The 23,575-nt window shown below is 41.2% G+C and overlaps 1 protein-coding gene across 7 annotated transcripts in view; it reads right to left on the bottom strand.

Annotated features, from left to right (window-relative positions):
• Positions 1-23,575, bottom strand: part of LOC115657201 (phospholipid scramblase 1-like) — a 45,351-nt gene that overhangs the window by 3,182 nt on the left and 18,594 nt on the right. For all 7 annotated transcript variants that reach the window (XM_030574654.1, XM_030574660.1, XM_030574656.1 and 4 more), the window contains exons 4-8: positions 20,423-20,592; positions 19,570-19,612; positions 17,307-17,527; positions 8,688-8,849; positions 7,330-7,491 (exon numbers count right to left, since the gene is read on the bottom strand). In XM_030574654.1, the coding sequence (XP_030430514.1) occupies positions 7,330-7,491; positions 8,688-8,849; positions 17,307-17,527; positions 19,570-19,612; positions 20,423-20,592 (758 nt within the window). The remainder of the gene's footprint in view (positions 1-7,329; positions 7,492-8,687; positions 8,850-17,306; positions 17,528-19,569; positions 19,613-20,422; positions 20,593-23,575) is intronic.

Below are 23,575 nucleotides of genomic sequence, written 5' to 3'. Positions count from 1 at the left end.
TAGCAGAGTAAGTCGATAGCCCATTTTACTGCCAAGGCTTCCTTTCCAATCATGGAGTAAGCCCTTTCCCTTGGGAACTGCTTCTAGCTGATGTATAAGATGGGGTGCTCATCACCTTCCACTACTTGGGATAAAACAGTCCCTATGCCCACATCCGAAGCATTGGTCTGTAGCAGGAACTCCTTGGTGAAGTCGAGGCTGTACAAGATGGGTTTTCAACAGAGCTGGGCTTTCAGGGTTTGAAAAGCCTCCTCACAACCTTTGGTCCTTCTTTGGACTATTATTCTTGAGAAGATCGGTAAGAGGGGCTGCAATGGTTGAGAAATCAGGAATAAATCAGTGGTATCAGCTAGTCCAAAAAAAAACTGCACACCTGCTTCCTTGGGGAAGGCATAAGGCATGTCTGGAGGGCCTGGACCTTATGGACCAAGGGTTACACTTTGCCTTTTCCTAAAGTGCACGAAAGATAGGTTGTCTCATCCTTGCCCAGGTGACATTTCCGTCTCTATTGCAAATCCAAGAACAATCTAAAGCAAAAAGGAAGGAGGGTGGGTAGTGAAATACAGATAGGGCTCTCACATCGTGAAGAACCTCTCTTCATCTTCAAGGGTTGGCCCCTATGTGTACTCCACTGTGGGTGACAGATAAGCAGTACTCAGGTAGGAGGAGGGTGCAAGGTTGCAGGTGGCAGAGCTGTCTGAATCCCAAAGGATGCATCAGTGGAGGAGTCCTGTACTAAACCATATCACCTCACAAATGTGTGGATGGAACTCCAAGTAGCTGCTCTGCAAATGTGAAGCAGAGGTATATCCAGAAGCAACAGCACCAATGTTGCTTGTCCTCTTAGAATAAGCCCTCACCCCATGAGAAGGACAAATATAAGATAGCTTATAGCAGAGTAAGAAATAGACCAAGATCCATTTAAATATCCACTGAGAAGACATAGCTTGACCTCAAACTCTTTCTGCTACAGCAATAAACAAGCAAACAATCTGGGAGATATTCTGATTGGTTTTGTCTGTTGTAGGTAAACGGACAAGGGATGGTCTACACAGAGAGTTTACATCAGCATAACTACTTCTCTCAGGGGTGTGAAAAATTCACACCCTTAAGAGACCCAGCTATACCAACCTAACCTCCGGCATAGACAGTGCTAGGTCGACAGAAAAATTCTTCTGTCAATCTAGCTACTGCTTCTCGGGGAGGTGGATCATCTACAGCAATGAGTGAACTCTCCCATCACTATAGTGAGTGTCTACACTGAAGTGCTACAGAGGCACAGCTGCATCACTGTAGCATTTCAAGCCTAGACATACCCTAAGGCTCATCACATGTCGAGGGAATGAAGTCTCCTCTCTTCTTCAGATGAATGTGGTTTTTTGGGGGGTAGGGGGTAAAAAAACAACCACAGGTAAGTGAACTGACTAGTTCAGGTGAAACTCTGAAACTACTCTGGGGGTTAACTTGGGATGTAAATGCAATGGGACTTTGTCTTTAGGAAATATAGTGTAAGGCAGATCTGCCATCAGTGTTCTGAGCTCAGCCACCTTCCTGGCTGAGGTGATGGCTACCACATATGCAATCTTCTTCTATCCATTAGACACGGAACACATATCTAGTGGTTCAAAGGAATAGCGAGCACTGAAAGAACAAGATTTAAAGTCCATTGAGGAGTAAGTTTCCTTACTGGCAGAAAGATTCTGTGTAGACCCTTCCAAAAACTGGTTGTCAATGCGAGAGCAAAAATTGAGTAACCACGTGAAGGTGGGTGGTACACGCTGATTGCTGCCAGGTGGTTCGAAGAGAGTTAACGGAAAGACCCACTGTTTTGCGGGGGAGAGCGGAGGCGAGTCCAAAATAAGGGGAATACCTGCAATCTCTGGGAATATAAGTTTTTGTTGCTCCCACAAGAGAAATGCTTCCGTTTTCAGTGTAGCATTTTCTAGTGCAATCTTTATTACTGGTAATAAGAATGCTCTGCATAACTTCAGAACACAAATGTTGTAGAGTTTACACCCATCCAAAAGCCCTGAGATGGAGTGCTTGGAGATGGGATGCTTGATGCTGCCTTTTCCCTGAGTCAGGACACTGGAAGAAGACGGAATGTTGATCGATAGAAACAACATGCATCAGAGACTTGGAAACCAAAACTGTCTGGGTCACTGGAGGCTGATGATGATGACGACTTGTGCCGTGTCTTGACAAAATATCCCATAAGACCTGAGGTAGGAGTGGTAAGGGAGGGAGGGCATAGAAGGTCTGACCATGGAAGGAGGAGAATGTCTCTCTGAGAGTATCAGAGGGGTAGCCGTGTTAGTCTGGATCTGTAAAAGCAACAAAGAATCCTGTGGCACCTTATAGACTAACAGACGTTTTGGACCATGAGCTTTCGTGGGTGAATACCCAGTTCGTCACACCTCAACTGCCTCCCTGATTCAACTACCTCATTATCTCTAGCTTGCCTGCATATATATATATACACACCTGCCCCTGGAAATTTCCACTACATGCATCTGACGAAGTGGGTATTCACCCACGAAAGCTCATGCTCCAAAACGTCTGTTAGTCTACAAGGTGCCACAGGATTCTTTGTTGCTTTTACAGATCCAGACTAACACGGCTACCCCTCTGATACTTGACACCATGCAAGGCACTGCATTTAGCCGTATGGAGTGGAAATCCATCAACCTCATGAAGAAGCTTGCACAAATACAGACAGATATCATCTTCCTTTCCAAATGCAAACGGATGGACATCATACCAAATGGACTAAAGGTAAAAAATCCACTGCTATCTACATACTACATAGACCACAGTGAGAGATTATGCCATACTCTATCAAAAAAACTGAGGAGCCACCTGATCAGCATCCTATACAGCAAACAGGAAAACATCAAAAAAGAGCTCTCCAACCTGGAGACTCTCATCAATAACCAAGCTTCCATACAAACGGACTTCACTAAAATAAGACAGGAGATCTATATTACTCACTTCACCTCTCTACAAAGGAAAAAGGACTGTAAGCTGTCTAAACTCCTACCTGCCTCATGTACCTGTAGGAGAACACTTCAACCTCCCTGGCCACACTATAGCAGACCTTAAGGTGGCCATCCTGCAGCAAAAAAACTTCAGGACCAGACTTCAAAGAGAAACTGCTGAGCTTCAGTTCATCTGCAAATTTGACACCATCAGCTCAGGATTAAACAAAGACTGTGAATGGCTTGCCAATTACAAAACCAGTTTCTCCTTCCTTGGTTTTCACACCTCAACTGCTAGAACAGGGCCTCATCCTCCCTGATTGAACTACCTCATTATCTCTAGCTTGCCTGCATATATATATACCTGCCCCTGGAAATTTCCACTACATGCATCTGACAAAGTGGGTATTCACCCATGAAAGCTCATGCTCCAAAATGTCTGTTAGTCTATAAGGTGCCACAGGATTCTTTGTTGCTCTCTCTGAGAGTAGAAGTCTACGGCTCCTCTGCAGCAGTATATTGCAATTTGTTCATTTGAGAGGCGAACAGGTCCCTTGCAAGAGTTCCCCACAGAGCAAAAATACTGTCTACCGTGGAGTCTTGTAACTCCCATTTGTAGTTGATAGCAAAGTGTCTGTTGAAGGAGTCCACGAGCACATTCTGGTCTGCTGGAAGGTAAGTTGCCAACAGGGTGATTTGATTGCTGATGTGATATTTCCATAGGGTGACTGCTTCTGCACACAGGGGAATGGATCTCACTTGTCCTTGCTGGTTAATGTAAAAATCATCTGTCATATTGTCGGACATGATGATGATATGGTTATCTTGAATCTATGGGAAAAAGGCTTTGCAAGCTTCCTGGACTTCACAAGAGACCAGGATTCACATCTGCAATCTGGGAGCGTTAGTCCAAGTGCCCTACGCTGAAAGCCCTCCAGCCTAAAAAAGATGCATCCATAATGATATCCCGTCTAGTGACGGGGAATGGAATGGCATACCAATGCATACTTACTGGGGATTCCTCCATCAGAATAGAGATGATGTTACAGTAACTCCTCGCTTAACATTGTAGTTATGTTTATGAATAATGCGACTTTAAGTGAAACGACATTAAGCGAATCCAATTTCCCCATAAGAATTTATGTAAATTGGGGGTGCTAGGTTCCAGGGAATTTTTTTTCACCAGACAAAAGACTATATTATATACACAGTATACATTTTAAACAACCAATTTAATACTGTACACAGCAACGATGATTGTGAAGCTTGGTTGAGGTGGTGAAGTCAGAGGGTGGAAGAGGGTGTGATATTTCCCAGGGAATGTCTTACTGCTAAACGATGAACTAGCACTCGGCTGAACCCTCAAGGGTTAACATATTGTTAATGTAGCTTCACACTCTACAAGTTAGCACAAATGGAGGGAAGGGAGACGGCATGGCAGACAGAGACAGAGACACACAGTGTGTGTGTGAGAGAGAGAGAGAGAGAGAGAGAGATGCACATTGCCTTTATAAGTACGCTGACTCCACTCTAAGTACATTGCCTTTTTAAATAAATCAGCAAGTTGAGACAGAAGCTGCTGCCAGCAACATACCTCCATCCTGAGTCCTGTTGTGTTCCCCCACCCACTCGCTCTATAGAGATGGGGTAAGCAGGGAGCAAGAGCAGGGAGGACGGGGAATGACAGCTCAACACTTTCCTAATCTTCTAGGTGTGGCTGAAAGCCCTTCTCACATTCTTATGATATCTTCTCAGGAAGTACAAAAAGAGATATAGCTATAGTTTGTTTAGAGTAGCCACAGACCTCCTGAGCACAGTTTCACAGCACTGTTCCTCAAAGACTGTTAGGATTATTTAAAATATATGTTTTATTACTTTGATCATTTTTAGTGTGTACAGAGGAATCTGCTTCCATCTGTGGCTTGGTCTTTACTGGGTTTAATCTGCCATTCTGTACTCCCAAGGTAAGCATGGGTACCAAATGTAGATTTTAGTTATTTTCCCTCTGGGAGTTTGTCCCTATGATTCTGCTTCAGAAGGAAGAGTGAAATTGTGCTAAGAAAGTTTTTGGGACAATCTGAAAACATTTCAGATTATTAGGGCTCTCCCTACCATCAAAGGGAGACTCTGTCACCCCTCGAGCACTGGGGCACTTCCTCAGTTTCTCAAGGGAAGGGGTGGGGTTTGAGAACGGATTCCCCAGAAGTCAGAAATTTCACCCTTCTCTTCTGCAAAGCAATCAGATGGATCTGCATTTCTCTTGTAGGTGCCAGCTTAGGATATCCCTAGGGAAACCTTCAGAGGCTTGTTATAGAGCTGATAGCATGGGAAGGGGTCTAGGCTTGAAGTCCCCTTACCACAGTCCAGCGTCAGCAGCATCTACGCTGTGTCCAAAGCCCTCCATCTGTGGTTCAAGAAGAGGTGGAGCAGGAGAAAGTGGCTGAACTCTACAGAGAGAGGTGTGGCTGCTGGTGTAAATTCTAGAGATCATCCCTTTTATTTGTCCTGGGCCTGCTGATTTGTCCAACCCCTGGTACATTGCGTTCTAAAGCGGAAGGGAGGGGCAGCTGCAGCTCTAAAGTACTACTCTGGGTATCCACAGGCCTGAGCTTTTTTGCACCTTTATCAGCTTTTTCAATCCTGCCTTTCTCTTTAGCGTGGAGATAGATGCAGAGGGGTCTTCAGCCAGAGTGAGCAGCTGAGACCAGTGCCTTCATTATGTCCATCATAACCAGGTTCTCTAATCCTTCCTGGCTCCTCTCCTGCCCAGGGAAGTTGCACTGTGACCCCACAAATAATGGGCTAAGGAGAAAATTCACTTATGGCCACAGATGTGGCTAAAATTCCCAAAGAGAGACTTGATTAAGGAGGCACTGGTAGAGAAGAGAATGTGGGTTACAGCAGGAGACTGCCTTTAAGTTTCTTTGACCTAGTTTTCTCTCTGGGGCCTGTAGGGACACCTGTCAATATAGCATCTCAGAAGGGGAAGTGAAGCTGAGGGGAAAAATTCACCAGAAGATGGAACAGTGCTAGGACATTGCTTGGAATTCAACTGAATTGTTAAGCAGAAATTTGAAATAAAATGTTGTTGGCATTTTCTCCAGGAAGGAAATCTAGAGATAGAGGAGATAGAGAAAACTGGAGGAACTACAGGGGACAGGACATCACAGCTGTCATTCTGCCCCCAAACTGAAGTGCTCACAATGAAGAAAAACAGCTTTTTTATTGGAGAGGGGGGAAGGTCTGTATCTGCATTAGCAGGGGATTTAGTAACTAAACAATAGCTGAGCAACAACCCTAAGAAGCATGTGAATGAGGTATTGGAGTGGGCACTTCCTTAACTTTCCCGCGCTTCACAGAAATCTGAAACCCTGTTCTTTGACATGGCCTGGAATCTAAACGTTGACTCCCATTCTTTAACTTCCACCAACCCCTTTTTTTTTTTGCCCACCCACAATCAGAGAAATTGACTAGCTACACACATGCAAAACATAAAAACCCAACAAAGAACAGCACGCACACACACACACACAATTTGTTAGTGCTTTACAATTCCTTGTGCATTTTGGGCCCCATTCAGCAAAACACTAAGCATATGATTAATTCCAACCCTATACCAATCATTTGCTTAAGTCCCATAGAAATCAGTGGGACTTAAAATACATGCTTACATGCGTTGCCAAATTGTTTTCTCTAAGCAGGGCTGCTTCCAGTAGTTTTATATGCATGACAATGTCACACAAAACAACACATCCAAGGAAGAAAAGCCTCTTGTTAATCAATAATGGTCTGATAAAAATTTCTGCTACAGAGCAAGGTGGATTGTTGACATTTCCATCCCTGAGTTAATGCATATGCCTCTCTCCTTCCTTCTAGTTTTCTTCCCCGTTTTCACAAAACTCAAGCTTGACAGTAAACATCTAGCAGAAACCAGAATGTATCATGGTTACAATAGTCTTCAAGGGAATGGACAAGTGGTTCTGCTCTTTGTGTAGTAAATGTCAGCTAATTTATGGAACGGCTCCTACAGCAGCCTCAAAGAAGTCATGCAATGATAACTGGTACTGTGTCCTTGTGGCATAGAAACAGTGTAAGAGTGGGCATATCAGCAATAAATATATTCTTAAATATAATTTTATACTTCTAATTGGATCAAATATAATCCCATTATCTGAAATAATTCATTTGTCATGCCTGCTAGGAACCTGTTCCCGCACCCTCAAAGTCAATGGGAACTTTGTTAACTTCAATAAGCCCAGGATCAAGTCATATCCCAGTATGATTTTAACATATAGATTAACAGAAATGAGCATATATTCATTGTTTAAAAATAATGAATTGGCAGACTTACGATGAGGAAGCAAGCACCAATCATAACAGCTTTCATCTTAACATCAAGATCCAGTGGAAACTGGATTCCAAAATTATCAGCATCTGTAAATGCCTCTCTTACAAATCCAGACCACTGCTTAGAAATTCTTCCGACTACAGAACTTTCATCCATCGTCTTCACCTAGTTTAAATAAAACAAAGTCAGTCAGCCACTCATAATAAAAAAGATTTTGTGATCATTTTAAATGCTCATTCAAAAACTTCAGGATATTCCCATTTACATGAGTTGTTATATGTACTACAGCATGTGGTATTCAATATTGTGGTAATCTCGACTCTACATCAGTAAATCATGGGCTCAAGTCCTAGGTTAGAACTTGGGCTCATATCAATGCTAACTACACAGTGCAGCACAGTAATGGAGAAGGTTGCAGGGCTACATGTGGGAAGTGCTGTAAATCAAGGTTCCTTCACCCAGCGTCAGGTGTCTACATGGAAATTAAAAGATTACATGATAAGTTTCCAAAGTAGGGGACAAGACATATGTCAACATTATGTCTTTTGAAAACTGGTTTCAGCGTTCAAAGTCATGTAAAATGGCTATTCCCAAGAACATAATGGCTACTACATTTGCTTAGAATGATCTTACAAACCTTTGCTTATGGTTACTATACACTGTTTTACAATAAACTAGTAGCTGGAATATGAAAATAGGATTTATTAATTCTTCATTTGTTTAAGAATTAATTACAGAATTAAATAATTTATAATAAAATTACATGATCCACTCATGCTGATCCATTTTGATCATTTACATCAATTACTGGACAATTAAGTCAGTGGATCTAGAAAGTTGTCATTTAATTAATAATACTTAAATATACAGTACTAGTATTGAATTTATTCAAAAGTGTATATAGAATCTATTTTTACTACCTAAAGTACGATAATGTAATGATATTTTCCACTGTTATTTCATTAAAATTAAAGAGATTTCAAAACCACAACAGTGAAACAACTGCAATATATTCAAGGTACACTCTAATTGGCGCAAAAATCTTCACTTCAACAGGAAGAAAGGGAAAAAAAAGACAATATCTAAACATTCAATATATCATGGTTTGGTAATCTGAAAGTTGATTTATTATGACAGTGGTTGAAACCTGGGTTATTTACCAAGATAATTGTTTTCTAAGATTTTCATATGCAAACAGTTGGACTATCTAAACACTAAATGTTATTACTGAATGCATTACAACTTAGTTCTGTGGGAAATGGTCCGTTAGTAAGATGAGTTACAGATATTAAACTATTAGGAAAACCAACTAATTAAAAATAGAAGAGAGGAATACAAATACTTTAAACAATGTTACCTACCTCAAAATTAATATCCGCATAACAGCTGCATACAACGCATGGGCCAATGATTTTAAATACATCTATTTTTGCTTCATTTTGAACAGTAAATTTAGGCAGACAGGGGTGCCAGTTTTGTTTTATGTAGCCAACTGGTGTACCTGGAGGTGCCTGAACTTCAAGCTTCAAAAGAAAAAAAAAGACACCACCACAGAAGTGTGATAAAAGTTAAGTATCTGCATAGTTATTCTAATGTTTTTTTAATGCTTGTAAAATAATCTTCAGCATAGAGAAATACTGTAATGCAGAGGGTGGGTTATATATTCTACAGGAACTGTAGCACTTTAAGACATCAACACAGATTACATTCTTGGTGTGCATGTGCCTCCATGCTCATAAAATCAAATTCTTTTGAATAGCAGTGTCCATTGTGGCAGATAGATTACAAGTTGGCGAAATCATAACACTGTTCCTATAAATTTTATGCTTTGTCTCATAGTCAGTATTGATTTGTCCTGTTGATCATCAGTAAGGCTATGATTTAGCCAGGGGTATTTTTAGTAAAAGTCATAGGCTGCCCAAGCAACAGGTGGTGTGGCTGGCCTCAGGGACTGCCTGAGCAGCAGCCGGTGTGACTGGCTGCAGGGCCGTCCCACCCGCTGGCTGCAGAGCTGCTCCAGCAGCAGCCAGTATGGCTGTCTCTGGGGCCACCTGAGCTGCTGGCCCTGCTTGGGCGGCCCTTGGGTCAGCAAAACTGGCTGCAGCAAAGTCACAGAGGTTGCGGAAAGTCATGGAATCCGTGACTTTTGTGACCTTCGTGACAACACAGAGCCCTAATTATGAGACACAGGGTGGCAAAGTGTTTTAAAGTGTTCTGGCTAGAGTTTCTGATTTGTGGAGCCAGATTATAAACCAAATTATCCAAGCACAGGTACACCAGGACTTCTTGTCTCCAAGGACTCAGTAAAGCCTTGTGGCTTTGGACAAACCAAAGGATAGGACCCTGTACTGATAATAGGATGTTTCTATTATAAATGCCATGGATTTTCTGTATGCTGGAAGTACTGAGATGTGGAAGTAAGCATTGTGTAGGTCAAAAGCCATGAAACCAGTTCATGGGATCAAATACAGGAATGATGAAAGCTAGAGTGACCACCCTGATCTTCTTTGGGATCAAGTAGTAAGGGGAGTAGAAGCCCTGCTCTGAATTTGAGGAACCTCCTCTATCACACCCAATTGTAGTAGGGAGTTTACTTCTTGTTGTAGAAGTATCCCATGAGAAGGGTACCTGAAGAGGGGTGGGAAGGGAATTAGAACAGTCCAAAACTGGATAGGCTAGAACAGACCAAAACCTTCCTTATGGTCTCAAGAACCCATCAGTCAGAGGTGATCCCAGCTCAAGCTTATTTAAAATAATAGAGTTGGCTGTCCGACAGAAAAGTGGATCGATTCAGAGGTGGTCCAGGTGGGCTCTTGACTGTCCTGTCAAAGCTACTTCCTTCACACTTGTCCCTCAGGGAATGCCTGACATCTGCAGATAGGAGGAGTATCTTATTGTGACCATGGACACCACAGTTCTTGCTACTGTGTCTTACATATCCAATGCAGCCTGGAGTGCATTTCTCACAATGAGCCACCCATCAGCCAAGGTGGATGTTAGTTTTTCCTGATATTTGTTGGGGAATTTATCCATCAATTAACAGAATCAGTCCCAAAAAGAGAGAATTGTATTTAGAGAGGAGCACTTGGTAATTTGCAACTCTTATGTTGTAAATTCACTGATAAATACACTTTGCATCTGTGGAGATCCAGTTTGTTTGGATCCTTTTCTCTCAGAGTTCCTCTGATCTGCTCTTTAGACTGTTCTTGTGCAGCTTGGATGATCAAAGATCCCAGAACGGGATGTTGGAAAGAATACCCTAAAACTCCTTTGTTGTTATCTGATATATTCTGTCCACATGCTAGGGTGGTGGCAGTGAGCCAAATGATCTCGGCAGGCTCTGGAAATGAGTTATCCCTTCATTAATGGGCAATTACCCAACTGGGAGGGCTAAAGAATGCCTGGGAGATTGTGCTGCTTCTCCTGGATGATTTTGAGGGGTCTGTCAAGAGCACCTGCCAGCTGCCTCGTCAGGTCCTGAAAGCTCACCTGTGAAGGGAATGGATGCAGAGGTTCATTGCATCATCTGGAGGCAAAGATGATATGGCCTATAGTTGCTGGTGCTCTGAGGAGAGCTCCTCCCTGCTGAACTTTTGCTTTTCCTTTGCTACAGACAGTTGGGGAGTCTGTACTGGAGTTATTGTACATGCTGCCTTAGAGATGATTTGAAACGGTCTTGGTAGATGGCTTTCTGTCATATGGGATGACTCTCCAAGGGGGCCAATATGTGCAAGGCTTAGATAGGACCTCCATCTCCCATGGCAAGGGAGATCTAAGTTTTTCCTTGTCCATGGTATGAGTGTCCTTGTGGACTTTGTCTCACACCAAAGTTGAAGCAGCAAAGGAACAGGACATGTAAGAGAGTGTCCCCAGAGCTCAGGTTGGCACTGAAACTCACAGGAACACTTAAGGAAAGAGATTGATTGGTGGGAGGTGGCCTCCAAGCTGGCTCGCCTGGGTTGGATGACACACTGATGTCTCCAAAAAGATTCAACCTCAGTCTGCACTCTTTGGATTTACATGTGTACTTTGAAAAAGCCTTGCACTCCAAGCAACGCTTAGACATACACCCCTTACCTAACCAAAGGAGGCATCTAGTATGAACATTAATGATGGACATTGCCAAGTCACAGAAGGGACAGATCTTGACTCCTGGAGGTTGGTCTTGTGTACAGAGGGAGTAGTGGGGGGCACTGGGTCCTAGATATGGAGGTTGGGAAGAAGAAACTCTATCAATGCCTTATTTCCACAGGGAAATTAACTCCCTCCCCCCACAAACGAAAGTGTATGCTAACATGCTGGAGACATGAAAACCACATGGTTCAACCTGAAGGAACTGTGATGTGGTTGAGCTCACCTTGCCTCTCATACTCTAAGCTATAGTAATTGCAAGGGCTCCCACAACAGGCACTGCTATTCAAAATAATCTAATCTCATGTTCATGCACACCAAGAGTGGAATCAGCGTGGAAAAAAATCACTTGAAGACTACAACTGTTTCTTAAACGATTCAAGGAGATTTGTCTGAATGTTCTGCGCTACCATAATTTAATAAGAAAGAACAACGTTCCCACCCCTCGCAATCCTCCAACCCCAAAAGCTGCTGGACCCATAATACTATAAAAAGCAGTGAGCTAAGTTAAATCAGTGGAAGCTTTAACTTTGTCCTAGTAAGAGATTTAATAGTGATTTAATTATAGGAATTTCAATATTGTTTTAATCTACCTGAACCGTATTAAAACTGAGATTTTGCTTAACACAAAATAATTTTACATTCCAAACTCATGTAGAGTTTAACTGCAGATCACTTTATTTGCATAGCTATACATAAAAACTTTATCTGTGTATCTGCAGGAGATGCATACAAAAATTTGTAGCAGAAATGGAGAGCATATTGTGACTCTAAACAGAAGACCATCTTACTGTGTAGCCCATTAGAGTTAGCTTAGCCTTTTATTTTACTCAGCAGTAACACAAGGAACCTATAGGCTTGTATTCTATAAAGACACTGGCTTAAGCAAGTCAGCATAAGTAAAGTAGGCCTTGTGATTCTATGTATAAGAAAGGTGACCATTTATATCACTGTTACCGCTAATACACAATTTCCATAAGTCTTGTACAAAGTATGTCATGTAAGGCACCAACAGAAAAGTTATGAATTGCTAAGTATGATTAACTTGTTTATATGCATGTATCATCTTTGTAGCTGAAGTTCTGAATATTGGGTAAATACTTGTATCTTACATATGTGTTGTATTCCTGGGTGACAATCCCTAGATCGATTTGTCCTTGTGATTCAGCAAAGCAGGTAAGGACTTGTGATAAGGACATGTGACCCGGCACTCCATCTTGGGCCAGTAATTTTTCATGCACTTGGACTGTGGGCTTTGTTTGAGACAATAAATTTCCATGCACATGATAAAGGATATATAAAAGACCTCTGAGACATCTCCATTTTGTCTCTTTCCTACTCTAATTCTCTGGATTGAGGATTTACAACAAAAAGGAGCATCTTGAACTAGGGACCGAGGACTTTCTAATCTTTTGGAAGTTACTGGAGAGACTTTACAAGCAAGCAGTCTATTCCATCACTACTACAGACCTGATATAAGAACTTTGCAATCATTTGTATGCATATGATCTATGAACCATTTATAACTCTCTTTTTTATTATTATTATTAAATCTTTAGGTTTCAGAGTAGCAGCTGTGTTAGTCTGTATCCACAAAAAGAACAGGAGTACTTGTGGCACCTTAGACTCTAAAATTTATTTGAGCCTAAGTTTTCGTGGGCTATAGTCCACTTCATCGGATGCATGCAGTGGAAAATACAGTAGGAAGATATAGATATACACAGAGAACGTGAAACAATGAGTGTTACCATACACACTCTAACGAGAGTGATCAGTTAAGGTGAGCTATTACCAGCAGGAGAGGAAAAAAACTTTTTGTAATGGTCATCAGAATGGTCCATTTGCAACAGTTGACAAGAAGTTGTGAGGAACAGTGTGTGTGGGGGGAATAAACATGGGGAAATAGTTTTACTTTGTGTAATGACCCATCCGCTTCCAGTCTTTATTTAAGCCTAATTTAATAGTGTCCGTTTTGCAAATTAATTCCAATTCAGCAGTCTCTCGTTGGAGTCTGTTTTTGAAGTTTTTTTGTTGTAATATTGCGACTTTTAGGTCTGTAATGGAGTGATCAGGGAGATTGAAGTGTTCTCCGACTAGTTTCTGAATGTTATAATTCTTGACATCTGATTTGTGTCCTTTTATTCTTTTACATAGAGACTGTCCGGTCTGGCCAATGTACATGGCAGAGGGACATTGCTGGCACTTGATGGCATAAACTTTGCCATTGGTATATATGCGGATGAACAAGCCTCTGATAGCGTGGCTGATATGATTAGGTCCTATGATGGTGTCCCCTGACTAGATATGTGGACAGGGTTGGCAATGGGCTTTGTTGCAAGGATAGGACTGGCCTGTCTCCCAAGATCTGTTAGAGTGATGGATATGATACAATCACATTTGCTCCAACCCCTTAGACAGAGACATACACCTACAAGATCTCTATCAAGTGTTCTTACAACTACAATACCCACCTGCTGAAGTGAAGAAACAGATTGACAGAGCCAAAAGAGTATCCAGAAGTCACCTACTACAGGACAGACCCAGCGAAGAAAGTAACAGAATGCCACTAGCTGTCACCTTCAGCCCCAAACTAAAACCTCTCCAGCGCATCATCAAGGATCTACAACCTATCCTGAAGGACGATCCCTCACTCTCACAGATCTTGGGAGACAGGCCAGTCCTTGCTTCCAGACAGCCCCCAACCTGAAGCAAATACTCACCAGCTACCACAGACCACACAAAAAAAGCACTAGCCCAGGAACGTATCCTTGCAACAAAGGCCGTTGCCAACCCTGTCCACATATCTAGTCAGGGGACACCATCATAGGACCTAATCACTTCAGCCACACTATCAGAGGCTCGTTCACCTGCACATCTATCAATGTGATATATGCCATCATGTGCCAGCAATGTCCCTCTGCCATGTACATTGGCCAAACCTGACAGTCTCTACATAAAACAATAAATGGACACAAATCAGATGTCAAGAATTATAACATTTAAAAACCAGTCAAAGAACACTTCAATCTCCCTGGTCACTCCATTACAGACCTAAAAGTTGCAATATTACAACAAAAAAACTTCAAAAACAGACTCCAACGAGAGACTGCTGAATTGGAATTAATTTGCAAAATAGACACCATTAAATTAGGCTTAAATAAAGACTGGAAGCGGATGAGTCATTACACAAAGTAAAACTATTTCCCCATGTTTATTCCCTCCCACACACACACTATTCCTCACAACTTCTTGTCAACTGCTGCAAATGGACTATTTTGATTACCTCTACAAAACGTTTCTCTCTTCTCTGCTGGTAATAGCTCACCTTAATTGATCACTCTCGTTAGTGTATGTATGGTAACACCCATTGTTTCACGTTCTCTGTGTATATATCTATATCTTCCTACTGTATTTTCCACAGCATGTATCCAATTAAGTGGGCTGTAGCCCACGAAAGCTTATGCTCAAATACATTAAATCTTTAGTTAGTTTACTAAGGATTGACTGACAGCATGATATTTGGGTAAGATCTGAGATACATATTGACTTGAGTATACGTCTGATCCTTTGGGATTAGAAAGAACCTCACATATGGTTAAATGGGTTTTCAATAACTTCTCACTATATTAGATTGGATTGTTTGGATGGGAGCGAAGTGCTGGAATGCCTAAAGGGGACTGTGTCTGGCTTCTGGTTAACCAGTGCGGTACTGGCAGAAGCTCTTTAGTTACTAGTTTGGTGAATCTGATTATAGAATAAACCATCAGTTTTGGGGGACTGTCTGTCCTATTTCTTGCAGTCTGCCCTGAGTGTGGCATTCTCAGCGTGGTCCATCCCAGGCACCTGGTCACAGGTCTATGACCCTTAGCATACATAAAATGGTCTAATGATTACCCTAGATTTTGGGGAACTGCGAATAGCTTGCTCAAGAGAAGGAGTTGGTACATAATGATACAGGACAACCACAGGAACACTGAACTGATACTGGGATTGGGTATTTTAGGATAGAATCATTGGTAGATGTTGAACCACAAACCTGCTTTAGCAATAGGTGACATATATGATAATGAGTTAAAAGACATTAATATGTTAACCTATAGGATAAGGGCACCCCAATATTAGGAGTGTAAGGAAGTTAGATTTGGACATGGAAGGCTGGGCATCAGAATGAATATTCATAATAGTGCCCAGACCCTATAATAACTAAGCCACCATGTAGCTGGGGTAAGTTTTCCATCACTGATAACAGCGAAGAGCTGAAGGGTCAATCACCAACTTCTGGGTTTCTGGATCATCAGATTCATTTGGCAAGTCAGGGACAGGGCTGGTCCTTTGTCTCTCACCACAAAGTTCCCAAGGAAGGATGTGAATACATATATCAGTACATGAGCATATGCAGGCAACGACACCAAAGATATCCCTAATTCTGTATTACTACTACCTGTGTATGTGGTTTAGAGCTTTCTTGTCTTTACAGATTGTTTTAATAGAAGTGGCTAAGGCTTTGCTTTGCCCTCAGTGTGCTTTGCCATACATCTTGGGGTTCCCTACAAGATATTTAACTTGTTAGTTTGAATTCTGTGGAGCCTGATTCTGGGAGGAGAACCCTATTATTCCCAGCTCATTAAATCAATATCAATTGGCAATCAATACAATTGTTATTAATCATTAAAAAGGATCAGGCAACAACTGTACATCATTCAGTTAGTAGTGTCAGATTCCTACAATGAGGGTCAGGTCAATGGTTCATGAACCTGGTAATTTTTTGTCCTCCTTTACTTATTATCAATATTCAGAAAGCTAAATTCACTTATAATAATCAAAATTTTGAATTAAGTTGGTTCCTCATTAGGGTCCAATCCTAAAAAAAGTGTTGAACATCCACTTTTTAGGGAAGTCACTGATGTCTACAGGATCCTAAAGGAAGGATACACAATATTAAGCCCATAGCACAGGGGTGGGCAAACTTTTTGGGCTGAGGGCCACATCTGAGTGGGGAAATTGTATGCAGGGCTGCGGTTGGGGTGCAGGAGGGGGTGTAGGAGGGCATGCAGTGTGCAAGAAGGGGCTCAGGGCAAGGGATTGGGGTGGAGGAGGGGTGCGATGTGTACGAGGGGGCTCAGGGCAGAGAGTTGGGGTGCAGGAGGGGTGCGAGGTGCAGGCAGGGGGCTTAGGGCAAGGAGTTGGGGGGGAAGGTGCAGGAGGAGTTCAGGCTCTGGCTCAGCACTGCTTACCTAGAGTGGCTCTGGGGTGGCAGTGGCGTGCACCGGGGCCAGGACAGGCTTCCTGCACGCCCTCCTCGGCCCTGGCCCTGCGCCGCTCTAGGAAGCACTGCGGCCTCTGGGGTAGGAGTGGTGGAGGGCTCCGCATGCACTGCCCTTGCCCGCGCCTCCAGGTACCTCTCCCAAAGCTCCCATTGGCTGCAGTTCCCCGTTCCCAGCCAATGGGAGCTGCGGGGGGCGGTACCTGGAGGCAAGGGCAACCCATGGAGCCCTCTGCCCCGCCCCCCGCCCAAACAGTGCAAGGACGTTGGGCTGGCCGCTTCTGAGAGTGGTGCGGAGCCCACAGCGCCATGGGGGGCAATCCCGCGGGCCAGATCCAAAGCCCTAAGAGGCCGGATCCGGCCCGCGGGCTGTAGTTTGCCTACCCCTGCCATAGCAAAATATCAAAAAAATCCAACAAAAAGGAAACAAAAGTCATGAGAGAAATTTTCAAAAAACCTCAAAAAAAAAATCACAGATCTCCACTAAATTACAGATGAAGTTAACCTTGTTCCACGTTACCTCTTGACACAAAAGAAAATCTCTAAAAACTTTTAAAGGTGCAGGAAAGAGAAAGGAATCTCTCACCTCTTGCAAGCAGCAAGGACAACAGCATGCAGAGCATCTGAGAGGTCTCTGCAATGCTATCACTTCTTGACCCATATTGTCAATGATCTTCATGGTGAAAGGTCGTGATGGTCCACAACAATTTCGAGTACAACAATCATTTTCCTCCGCTGCAAAATATACTCTTTGGCCCAAACTGTTTTTGATTTCATATTTATTGTTAGTTTCAAAACCGGTAAGAACTGAAAATTAACAACATTAAAAAAGCTATTTAGTTGATACACTAAATACAAGTATTAATAGAAATTGCAGAGGCCCCAAACAGGGTCAGGAACCCACTGTACTAATCCCTACATAAACACATAGGAAAACATGGCCCTTTCCCTGAAGATCTTACAATCTAATAAGATTACTAACGGGGGGGATGGGAAAAGCTTATAAGAGATACATACACTTCTACTCTGACAGAATGCGACCCAATATAACACAAATTTGGATATAACGCGGTAAAGCAGGGGGGAGCCCTGGGCCCTTTAAAGCGTCACTCGAGCCCCGCTGCTTTATGGTGTTATATCCAAATTCGTATGGAGCCCCAGGCCCTTTAAATCCCCACCCAAGCCCTACTGCCAGAGCTCCGGCAGTGATTTAAAGGGCCTGAGGCTCCCCACTGCAGCTGGAGCCCTGGGCCCTTTAAATCCCTGTCAGGGCTCTGGCAGCCAGGTTTAGGCAGTGATTTAAGGGGCCAGAGGCTCCAGTTGCTGTGGGGAGTCCCGGGCCCTTTTAATCCCCACTCGAGCCCAGCTGTCAGAGCCCCAGGGGATTTAAAGGACTTGGGGCTCCCCGCAGTGGTTGGAGCACCAGGCCCTTTAAATCACTGCCAGGAAAGCCGGTCCAGTCCGGCATGGCGTACCATCTCTTGCCGGTATGCCGTACCAGACTGAACCCGATATAACACGGTCTTACCTATAAGGCGGTGAATTTTTTTGGCTCCTGAGGACCACGTTGTATCGGGGTAGAGGTGTATATATTTTCAATGTATTATTTTTATTGTATTATTTTTTCATTATAAATAAGTTGCTAACTATTCCCATTTTCCCTTCAAAACTAATTAATGTGAACAGAGAGTTCTTTTAGATATTATGGCACAGGTGAGACTTACAGTATCTCAGGATGGAGAAGGCCTTATGATCAGTTCAGGAAGGGTGTTCCACAGGTGAGATGCAACAGAGGTGTTTGTGTGAAAAGTGACAAATGAGCAGACAGGACAGGCACCACTGTCACAGTGGATGTGGCAGTGGGGAGCAATGCAATAAAAAACAAAAGTAGACAGCTAGGGAGGGGTAGAGTTGTGAATGGCCCTGACAATAAGAAAAAGAAGCTTTAAGTTGATGTGAAACAGCTGGAGCCAGCAGAGGGATCCAGAAAGCAGCATGATACTGTTAGAAGTGTAAGCCAGCAAGATTATTTTAGCAGATGAGATTTTAATAGACTGGAGGGGGAAAAATGTGTGTGGAAGGGAGGCCAGTGAGTAGGTGATTACAATAATTGGGATAGGAAATGATGGGGGCCTGAACAAAAAACAAAACAAAACAGATGGATCTTAGAAATGTTATGGGATGAAAAAGCAGCAAGATTTGGGTGTGGCCTAGTTGCAGAGGGTAAGACAGAAGGTGTCAACAACATCATCAATATTAAGGGCATGAGTGACATCAGGATCATTATGTTGTCAAACATGGCAAAGAACAGACAGAGTGGAAAGGATTTGGGAGAAAAGATCAGTTAGCTAGCAGCGAACCTTCCAGGAGGAGATGTCAGAGAGATAGGCCGAGATGTAGGATTAGATTGAATTAGACAGGTCAGAAGTAGAGAGGGAGATCTGTAAAGATGATAGTTTGAAATCACATGAATGACTGAGGTTAGATGTAAAGATTACACTTTTAAATTAGAAACTGTCACATTTTTATATATCAATTTTATTTTTTTAGGAGTTCAAATAAATTATGTTTTAAGTTTGAGATACTGAAAGTAAGCAACGTTTTAAGAATCGGTGCCACCACCACTCTCCTCCCCAAAATGTATTATTGTAGGGACTTGATTAAAGATATAAAAGACAAAAAACAAATCAAGACCCCATCTTTAACAACAATGAATAAATAAAGAATATCTATCATTAAATAATACTGGTGTTTAACAGTCACATATAATTACTTGATATAGGACCACAGTCATTTAAAATATCTCCAGTATAATAATCTTCCATTTAGCATTATAGCAACGTGCATACCTTCCAGAAGCTCAATTTGCTGATGAACTAATATCTGGTCAATCTGTTATAGTGGTTAAAAAACAGTTTCAAATAGAAGTTAATAAATGAAAGTTATAATTACATTTAAAAAATAAAATCTACAAGTATGTCAGCTTTTATTTTTCAAAGATTAGATTTCAGGATACAAAATTATGGATCAATTCATAATTATAACGTTAGATCATCTACATTAATTGTGCTACAGAAATGGTCTCTCACTCACACATGTGAACACCTGGGATGATCAAAAAGATCATTCAAACACTAAGATTTTAATTTTGTGAGCTGCTCTGTTGTGTGCTACAGCTATTTGAAGATACTTGGAGGTGGAAAAGGAGAATGAATACTAATGCTCAGAAAAAGTACCATATTGAAAGTCATGAAGTTTGATGTGCTACTGATGACCATACTGTAATATAGGCCTTTGCCACACTATACTACTCTTACCTAGTATCACTATTTCTGATACAACAATATACAATAGAGCAATACCCATTCTCATTTAATTCTTGGAAAAGATTGTCAAATTGGGTGTCAATTAGTGGTGGACACTTGTTTGCTAAGTGACTATGCAGTGTTCTTGCAGCCATGTTGGTAACAGGATATAAGAGAGACAAGGTGGGTGAGATAAAGCTTGTCTCTCTCCCCAAAAGAAATTGGTCCAAGGGTTAGATTTTTAACCTCTGATCTAAATGTAAATGGCTCTGTATCGCCAATACAAATCATGTAAGCCACTTGATTTCCCAAAGTAGATAAAAAGGTACTTAAATGCGCAGGTATCTATTAGCTTTGCATTTTCATGGGAATTTAAAATGGAGAAGAATATAGGTACCTGACTTAGGTATTCTAATCCAGGTGGACAGTTGAGAGGGGGAGGAGGTGCTGGCATCCAAGCTGCCCCACTGGGCCCAGAAGGCTGATTTTGGACTGGAAGGCCCCCAGGTCCATATGGAGCTCTTGCTGGGTAACCCTGGAAGGCATTATTAGCTTGTCCTGGAGCATCTAGTTTGTAGAAAGAGAAACAAAACACAAAACACACACAATTCTGAAAATCAGATATTAAAAACATAGTTTCAACACATCAACAAATACACTTCTGAAGTTCTAGCATTTTTAACTATTGAGAGCCTCATAGTGAAACTACACTACATAATTAGGCTTGGCAGAAATCAACTTATTTTATAATTTCAACAATATTGACATTATAAACATTTTTCAATGATTAATAATTTACATTTTCACAGTTGTGCAAAATTATGGGTTGTAAGCTTTTTTTAATTTTTATCTATTTAAATTTTTGGTAGTTGTGGGAAGTTATGAGGAGGTTAGACACTTATTTTAATGACAGTAGTTGCTAAGATTCAAAAGTTAAAGCTTTATAACCATTAAAACAAAATATACAGAGTAAATATCCTTAAAAAGAACTCCAATAAGTTCTCAAGAAGCATTATTCTTACTCTGCCTACGTGTGCATTTCTATTATAATAGATGGAAATATTTTGCCATCAGTTTGTGTGCATAGGGTGAAATTGATGTTTAATGATAAAAATCTAATACTTTCAAGCTCACCCATAATTCAGTTCAATGATCCTCAACCTCTGAAAGCTGGAGAGCCACTACAACAGCAAAGTGAGTAGCCAGGAATCACAAAGCTGCAAACTGATGCCGTCACTCTGTTGTAACTTTCACATCATGATAATGAATTGCATCAACAGGTCATTATTTACCACTCCAACTCCCCAGTCAAACTTCACAGTAATATTAAAGACACCGCTTAACTATTATTTTGTGGCTCTTTGACTGACACAGTTGCTCCTCTCTCCCTATCTTACTTCTGGCTGTTTGCAGCACATATAGGGCACTAAACTCTCTCCTTTTCAAAAAGCTGCTTCTCTATCTCCCTCTGTCTTTCAGCACAGCAACAACCTGTATGAGTATCAGAGGGGTAGCTGTGTTAGTCTGGATCTGTAAAAAGCGACAAAGAGTCCTGTGGCACGTTACAGACTAACAGATGTATTGTAGCATAAGCTTTCATGGGTGAATACCCACTTTGTCAGACGCATGCATCAGTATAACCTGTATTAGTATAACTACATCCGTACAAGGGTCATTGTATGGCTTCAACTATATTGTTATACTTAAAGCAATACAACTTACGTGTAGACAAGGTCATAGAATAAACAGGACTTACACGGAAGCCACTAGAGGATAGAACACTGACAAGGACTCAACAGACCTAGCTTCTATTCCCAGCTCTGCCATTGGCCTGCCTGGGTGATCGTAGGCAAGTCACTTCACCTCCCTGCACCTTAATTTCCCCATCAGTAAGATGGGGATGATACTAACCTTCTTTGTAAAGAACTTCGACATCTACTGATGTGAAGTGCTGCACAAGAGCTAGATATATTTATTATAATAAGACAAAATATCTGGAACCAGATATTTTACACCCTTCACATTAATATGAAAACAAACCCCTCTCCCAAGTATACCAATTTCATATAGGGAGACATCTATAAATAATCTACAAATTAAATGTAATAAAAATGAAGCTGCTCATTTGATCTCATCATTACAATTTTAAAGTAATATACAGCAAATGAAAATAAAATAGATTTGAACATGGACAAGTATTTGATAAATGGCTGTAAGACTACCATGTTGTGAAGAGCAATTTGAGAACTTTTAGAAAAAGATTTTCTATAGTTACTTATCTGCACTTATTTCAGAGATAGTATGTGTCTATAAAAGTCAGTCTGAAGCTTTCCAGCATGTACTATAGTCCTAGATATTTAATTATTTTTGTCTAAATAGTGTCAAGAAGTTTGTCATACTGTAAATACATACACAGAAATAATTCAATAACTGCATCATGATTTTAGCTATATTACATGAACAGTCTCCCATTTATTTTATTTGCCCACACAGAACTCAGCATAAAATCAGATTCAACTCATGTCGTTCAACACTTAATATTGTGATAGGCCCACTAGATGGCGCACACAGTATATATTTATGTTCATGGATTAAAGATCTCTCTGTATCTGTAATCTAATTTCTACACTACCAGAGGAATGCGTTATCTATAGCAGTGCTGGTAGTATATAAAGATTTATTTATAAAGATAAAATAAAACAAATGTGTACAATGTCCATGGAAGTTATATCTAAGAACTAAAGAAGATTTAAATTTAGCATGAATACAATATTGAGCTGGTACAAGTTTCTCCACCTACTGAAAGTAAAAAGTTTAAGCTTCCTCCTCTAGAATTATACTGAAACTATGAAGGATGTTCATGCAGAGTTATTCACGCATTCTACCGTTTGCAAGAGATACTACCATAAACACAGCCTTAGTAGCAGCTGATCCACCCAAATGCTTTGCATGTTAGCTTTTTATAAATGTTAGCTTTTTATAGGACTTGAAAAGGGCATCTTTTCCAGTGAAACTGTGGACTACATTACAGCTAATAGCAAGTAATTACAATCTATAGAGAAAGCAGCAAAGAATCCTGTGGCACCTTATAGACTAACAGACGTTTTGGAGCATGAGCTTTCGTGGGTGAATACCCACTTCCTCAGATGCATGTCATGAATCTATAGAGAAGATTCTTAGCTGGTGTACTTAATATCAGGCTCAAACAGTGAAAGAGCAAACTACATTGATCTCAAAATTTAATCTTTCTTGTTCTAAAAAGAATAAACTTTTTTCAGTCTCCACAATGCACAATCATTATTATTTGCCAAGTGCTGACAATGTTTACAGAACTTGAGAGTAGGGTTGCTCTGCCATAAAGTGCATACAATCCAAAAGACAAGCAGGACAGGCCAATACAGAACAAATATAACGCAATATTTAAGACATACAAGATATCACTGAGTGTGAAGGTTCAAGTTAGAGGCTTTCTTACATTTAAAAAAGCAAAATAAAAATGGCAAACATTCATATTTCAGCAAATTATTACTTAAAGGGTTATTTGAAATGG

Source organism: Gopherus evgoodei, chromosome 9 (genome assembly GCF_007399415.2).
Source record: "Gopherus evgoodei ecotype Sinaloan lineage chromosome 9, rGopEvg1_v1.p, whole genome shotgun sequence".
Lineage (NCBI taxonomy): Eukaryota > Metazoa > Chordata > Testudines > Testudinidae > Gopherus > Gopherus evgoodei.
This window is presented reverse-complemented; position numbering and strand designations above follow the sequence as displayed.